Source organism: Jaculus jaculus, chromosome 14 (assembly GCF_020740685.1).
Source record: "Jaculus jaculus isolate mJacJac1 chromosome 14, mJacJac1.mat.Y.cur, whole genome shotgun sequence".
NCBI lineage: Eukaryota > Metazoa > Chordata > Mammalia > Rodentia > Dipodidae > Jaculus > Jaculus jaculus.
Window position 1 is genome coordinate 18,112,316 of NC_059115.1, and position 7,075 is coordinate 18,119,390.

The following is a 7,075-nucleotide window of genomic DNA, read 5'->3' on the forward strand; positions in this document are numbered from 1 at the left end:
TCGTTTGCAGTGGCTGGAAGCCCTGGCGCGCTCATTCCCTTTCTATCTGTCTCTTTCTCTCCCTCTCTCTCTGTCACTCTCAAATAAAGAAATAAAAATGACAAAAAAAATTTTAAAAAAAAAAAAGGGGGGGCCCAACTGAAACTAAGGACAACTGGCGAAATAAGCAAGGGTGATGTTTTCCTGTGAACCGGATACCAGCACAAAGGGGAAGGAGATCAACGCAGAGAAAAATCAACTCCTACCAAATCAGAGAACCAGAGCCTCAGAGGCCCCCAACACCTCAGCACTGAAGCAGACCAAAAATGAACCCAACATGGCTCAGGGAAATTTTGCGGAAGAAGGGGCAGAAAGAATGTCAGAGTTACATGTTGGGTCATGATTTGCAGAGACATTTATCATACTAATAACTGGGGGCTAACTCCACAATGCACGACCCATTTTCATTAACAAGGAGGGCCTAATGGGAGGGGGTAGATCACAGATGAGCCTAAATAATGGTACCAAACTGCCTGTATTTACTGAAAAGAAAACTAATAAATTAAGTTTTCTTTTTTGTTGTATCTCTATTTGGCTTTCCTATTATTGTAATAGTTGTCTTTCATAGAATGAGTTTGGGAGTATTCTCTCCTTTTCACTTTTGTGCAATTACTTGAGAAACTGTGGTTCAGATCTTACATAAATGTCTGAAGACTTCCCATGAACATGGCGGTGTAGGAACAATGCCAAAGCAGCCTACAGGAGAAAAAGCAAAAATATACTCTTCTAATAAAAAGTGAAGGCGTATGAGAAGTTATCAACCACAGCACAGAAGTGGGAAAGATTCAAAGTGTCTAGAGACCACAGAAGCAGGCAGCTCCGCAATAGTAGCATCAGTTCTGCATGGCAGCAGTTGCCAGGTTCTGCTTGAGCTGCAAGATAACCCAGCTGAGGGGATTTTCCAGTCACACCAGGCTGCTTGTAAACTTGAGAAACCTGAGGGAAAAATAGCAGGGACCAGTGGAGCAGCTCATGAGGAAAAGCATTGCATGGATCAATGGTACAACTTCAGCCACCATCCACAGCCTCCCCAACCCCCAACACCATCCCAAAGGCCAGCAAGCACCAGAGACCTGGGGAAGGGAACTCACCTACATAGCACCTAGCACAGAGTATCAGAGCAGCTACCCACCAATACAGGCAGCCTACTTGAGCCCATAGCACGGCAAAGAGGGACCCAAGCAGGTACACAACCCAGCTGAGACCAAAGCCATCCCAAAAGGTAACTGGGCTTAGACCAAGTCAGTACCTGCCCAAAAAGCAGGGCATATAGGCTTGCATTGGAAGTGCTAATTGCACCTTCCACGTCAGGGTAAATTATGTATTAATCTGATGGATGGTCAGATTTTCCATTCTTAAATAAGCTATATTTTGGGGTTGTCATTTGTTGCTTCCTGAGTTGTAGTACCTTTATCACCTCTTTTGTTGTTAGTTGGGGCAGGGTCTTAGTCACAAACTGACCTTGGAACCCTGTATGGACTAGAAATCTCAGCCTCCCAGTTGACAGAATTAAGAGTGTGGGCAACACACATCGCTAGGGACTTTGACTTTGCTAGAGGATCTGTTTGTTTTAATACCTACTCTTGCATATATACTCTCTGCTGATTGTCATTGAATGTGCATATTATTCAGTTAAATTTTAGAATTTGCCTGTATTTTGTTCCATCCAGCCTACTCATAGCAGGCAAACCCAACACCTAGGGTCACTTTTGAGGTTACTCTGAGAGTCTTTGGAGAGCCATACCTAGCACCTTAAGCTCCTACCCTGAAAATATATAACAACAGATTGATTGAAACATCTAAGAATTCTGCAAATAATTAGAAAACCCAAGCATAAAATTAATGCAAGATGCAAAAATGTCTACATTAGGGCTGGAGAGATGGCTTAGCGGTTAAATGCTTGCCTGAGAAGCCTAAGGACCCCGGTTCGAGGCTCAATTCCCCAGGACCCACGTTAGCCAGATGCACAAGGGGCTGCACGCATCTGGAGTTCGTTTGTAGTGGCTGGAGGCCCTGGCGCGCCCATTCTCTGTCTCTCTCTCTCTGCCTCTTTCTCTGTCTGTCACTCTCAAATAAATAAATAAAAGTATTTTTAAAAATCTACATTATAATAAAAGAAACACAAAAAAATCAGGATGATATAATTCCACCAAAAATTATAAATCCATCAGAAATGACTTCCAGTGAGACTGATCTAGAGGAAATACATGAGAAAGATTTCTAAAGAATGATTGTAACTATGCTCAAAGAAATAAAGGAAATCAAACAAGACACAGGAAATCAATTTAATGAAATAAGGGGGTCAATACAAGACATGAATAAGGAACTAGAAATAATTTAAAAACCTAGTCAGAAATACTAGCAATGAAAAACATAGTAAGTCAAATAAGAAATTTGGTAGAAAGTCTCACCAATAGAATGGATAAAGGAGAGAACAGAATATCTAAACTAGAAGACCAGGTCAGATCTAATACAGTCCAACAATGAGAAAGACAAGCTAATAGAAAGTCATATATGGGAATTTCAAGATATTTGGGACTCTATGCAAAGATCAAACATAAGAATTCAGTAGACAGTAGAAGATGAAGAATTTCACTCCGAAGATATATTATGCTTTTTCAACAAAATCCTAGAAGAAAAAATTCTCCAAATTGAGAAAGAAATGCCAATGCAGATACAGGAAGCCTATAGAACACCAAACAGACAAAACCTGGAAAAAACCTCTCCTCACCATATTGCAATTAAATTAAACACACAAAGCAAAGAAAATATATTGAAAGCAGTTAGGGAGAATAAGCAAGTCACTTATAAAGGCGAGCCCATCAGGATAACAGCAGATTACTTAACACAAACTTCAAAAGCCAGAAGGGTTTGGAATGATGTGCTCATCAACCAAGAATACTTTACCCAGCAAAGCTATCCACCCAAATTGATGGAGAAATAAGGATGTTCCACAACAAAAACATGCCAAAGGAATATATGACCACTAAGCCAGCTCTACAAAAAGAAAAAACACTTGAAGAGATCCTCCACACTGAAGAGAAAGGAAAGCACATATATGAGGAAAAATAAATCATACTAAAAAATACCTACTGTGGGGTGGCGCACACCTTTAATCCCAGCACTGGAGGAAGAGGTAGGAGGATCACCATGAGCTCAAGGCCACCATGAGACTACATAGAGAATTCCAGGTCAGCCTGAGCTAAAGTGAGACCCTACCTCAAAAAAACAAAAAATAAGTCAGCTCAGGCTAAATTTACTCATGTAATAGTGTAGCATAAAAACTGGAGACAAATAGCAGACATTAGATTTATTCTAAAGAGTTAATATCTCTGGAATTTTCCCCAAAGAAGACAATTAGAAAAATGTATTGCTATTATAAAATAGGCTTTTGTCTAACAATAATTCCTTAATCTTTATTATAAAACAACCTTAAAAAGTAGTTTTTTTTTAGACTCATTAGTGTTTTCCTTGGTTCTTGCTATGCATAACAGAAATTCAAGAGTTTCTTCCAATTAGGAGCCAATTCCAGTTGATTTTATCCATGTCAACTTAAAAATAGGTACATAGGGATGGAGAGATGACTTAGCAGTTAAGGTGTTTGCCTGCAAAGAGTAAAGACTCATGTTCAACTCTCTAGATTCCATATATACCAGATGCACAAAGGTGAGGCAAGTACAAGGTTGCACATGCCCACTATGTGGCACAAGTGTCTGGAGTTCGATTGCATTGGCTGAGGCCCTGGCACACCAATTCTCTCTCTTTCTAAAATAATTAAATAAAAACCATAATATGATCAGTAAAAAAAATAAAAAATACCTAATGCAACAGAGTAAAGGGAAAAAAGAAAGCACTACAAAACAAGAAGACTGGCAAGTACAACTACATATGTTTTAATAATAACTCTTAATATTAATGACCTCAATGCCCCAACCAAAAGACACAGGCTTGCAGATTAGATTAAAAGGCAAGATCCTTCTGTTTGTTGTCTCCAAGAAATTCATCTCCCCATAAAGGACACAGTCTTAGAGTGAAAGGATGGAAAATGTTATTCCAAGCAAATGGGCCTAGGAAACAAGCAGGGGTTGCTCTCCTAATATCTGACAGGATAGACTTCAAACCAGCATTAGTGAGGAAAGATAAAGAAAGTCATATTATATTGGTTACAAGAAAAATTCAACAGAAAGAGATTACAATTCTAAACATTATATGCACCTGGGGGCTCCCACTTTCAACAAACAAACGCTTTTAGACTTAAGGTCACAGAAAACAGCAAGCATAATTGTACTGGGTGACTTCAATTCCCCACTCTTATTTGCTGACAGATCATCCTGGTCAAAAATAAAACAGAGACATCTGGATTAAATGATGTCACAGAACAAAAGGACCTAACAGATATCGGAAGAACATCCTATCCAATGGCTACAGAATACACATTTTCCTCAGCAACACCTGGAACATTCTCTAAAATAGACCATATGTTAGGACACAAAGCAAAACATAACACATACAAGAAAATTAAAATAATCCCTTACACTCCATCAGACCACAATGGCATTAAACTACAAATCAGCAACAGGAAAAACTACAGAGCATACAAAAATTCATGGAGGCAAAATAGTACAGCATTGAATGATGAATGGTCATTGAAGAAAAGGAAGGAATTCTACTGAACTCCTTCTATGAACTCAGCAGCACCCTGTTACCAAAACCAGATAAAGACAGAACAAAAATGAAAGTTACAGACCAATCTCCCTCATGAAAGTAGATGCAAAAATTCTCAACAAAATATCAGCAAAAATAATACAAGAATATATCAGGAAGATCATTCACCCTGACCAATTTTAAGCTATATTAAAAAGCCTTAGTTTAAAAAAAAAAAAACAAAAACCAGCATGGTACTGGCAGAAACACTGACACGCACATCAGTGGAATAGAATAAAGGATCCAGATGTTAATCCAGGCAGCTACAGCCATCTGGTTTTTAACAAAAATGCTAAAAAAAAAAAAAAATCATTGGAGAAAAGACAGGCTCTTCAACAAGTGGTGCTGGGAAAACTGGATATCTATATGTAGAAAATAATATCTATATGATGAAAATAAATCCTTGCCTCTCACCATGCACAAGAGTCAAGTCAAGTCCGAATGGATCAGGGACCATAATATCAGGTCTGAAACTCTGAAACTGCTAGAGAAAAAAGTAGGATAAACCTTTCACATATTGGCATAGGCAATGACTTTCTGAACATAACCCCACTTGCTCAAGAAATAAAACCACTAACCAATCGCTGGGACCTCATGAAATAACAAAGCTTTTGTACAGCATTGTGACCAAAACAAAGAGACAACCCACAGAATGGGAGAAAATCTTTACCAGCTATACATCTGACAGAGGATTAATATCCAGAATACACAAACTAAAGAAACAAAACAGGTGGCTGGGAATCATGGCTGTGGATTGCAAGGCTCGCGCTGAACCCATGGGAAGACTCGCAGCTTCAGAAGGTGGTGGTGCAGGTCCGCCGGTGCGCACGCAAGCAAAACAAGCAAGAAAACCTTACCCCTGGAGTTATCTTTGTGGGCCACCTACCTCCAGCACTTTATGAAAGCCAGATCCACGAATATTTCTCCCAGTTCGGCACTATTAAAATATTGAGGGGCTGGAGAGATGGCTTAGTGTTTAAGGCGCTTGCCTGCAAAACCAAAGGACGTTGGTTCGATTCCCCAGTACCCACATAATCCAGATGCAAAGATGGTGCATGCATCTGGAATTTGTTTGCAGAGGCTGGAAGCCCTGGTGCCCATACTCTCTCTCCGTCTCTCTCTCTCTCTCTCTCTGCCTCTTTCCCTCTCTCAAATAAATAAAGAAAAATAAAATATTAAAAAGAAAAAGATTGAGAGAGACTAGTTGGAAAGAAGGCGGCATTCAGTAGAGGGAGGATGCAGGAGGAAGAAAAGGGATGGTGGTGGGAGGGAATTATCATCATGGTATATTGCCTATATGTATGGAAGTTGTCAATTAAAAGTTAAAAAAAAAAAAGATTGAGACTGTCCAGAAGTAAACGGACTGGAAATAGCAAGGGCAATGCCTTTGTGGAGTTTGCATGTGAGGATGTTGCTAAGATAGTTACAGAAACCGTGAACAACTACCTTTTTGGTGAAAGACTTCTGGTATGTCAATATATACCGCCAGAAAAAGTACATGTGAAACTTTTTAAGGAATGGAATGTTCCATTTCATCAGCCTTCATTTCCAGCAGTGAAGCGCTACAATCAGGATCGGAAATTGGCACAAAAACTACGGATGGAGCAACGATTTAAAAAGAAAGAAAAATTACTCAGGAAAAGGCTAGCTGAGAAAGGAATTGATTACAGTTTTCCTCCTTTGGTTTTACCTAGTCCAAAAAAAAAGTTTCAGGCCCATCCAAGAAAAAGAAGAAAGTGTCTCAGAAGCCCTGCCTGAGCGGTCTGTGGATGACCAGGTTTTGCCTGATACCAAAAAACAGGCTTTGGGAATAGCTAAGAAACAGAAGAAGAACGCAGTCTTAAAAGGCACTCCTAAGGCTCCTGAGAAGTCTGTGGATAGCCAGGGGCCCACACCACTTTGTACGCCAACGTTTTTGCAGAAACGAAAATCAGAAGTGACCGGCATGAATGACCATAAAGATAACGAAATCGTTTTCAAACAGCCTGTTTCCAGAGAAGTACAGAAGACTCCAGTGTCTGCATGCTCAGGGAAAAAAGGGAGAAGGAAAAGAAAAGGCAGCCAGTGACTCAGAAGAGACATCTTATATGTAGCATATTTTTTGGAGGGGGGGGAATGTGATAATTGTATAAGGCTGTCCATATTTTACTAGGCACAGTAAAATCCAAATGTTAAGACTTTTTTAATGTGTACTGATGCCATTAAGAAAAGCCATCAGTAATTGTGGCTGGTTTGCCCTTGTTAAAATACAGGGGTGCAATGATGGGCCTTGTTTGAGTTCATAGCTTCCTTTTGTTTTACCTGCCATTTGTCACCACCAGTGCTGGTGGAA

General features: G+C 39.7%; 1 protein-coding gene across 1 annotated transcript; it reads left to right on the forward strand.

Moving 5' to 3' along the window:
• Window positions 1-5,158: 5,158 nt before the first annotated feature.
• Window positions 5,159-6,811, forward strand: LOC101604820 (MKI67 FHA domain-interacting nucleolar phosphoprotein-like). The gene is made up of 4 exons (XM_045133352.1): window positions 5,159-5,208; window positions 5,505-5,684; window positions 6,075-6,436; window positions 6,468-6,811. The coding sequence occupies exons 1-4, from the start codon at window positions 5,159-5,161 to the stop codon at window positions 6,809-6,811; spliced, it is 936 nt and encodes a 311-aa protein (XP_044989287.1).
• Window positions 6,812-7,075: the final 264 nt, after the last annotated feature.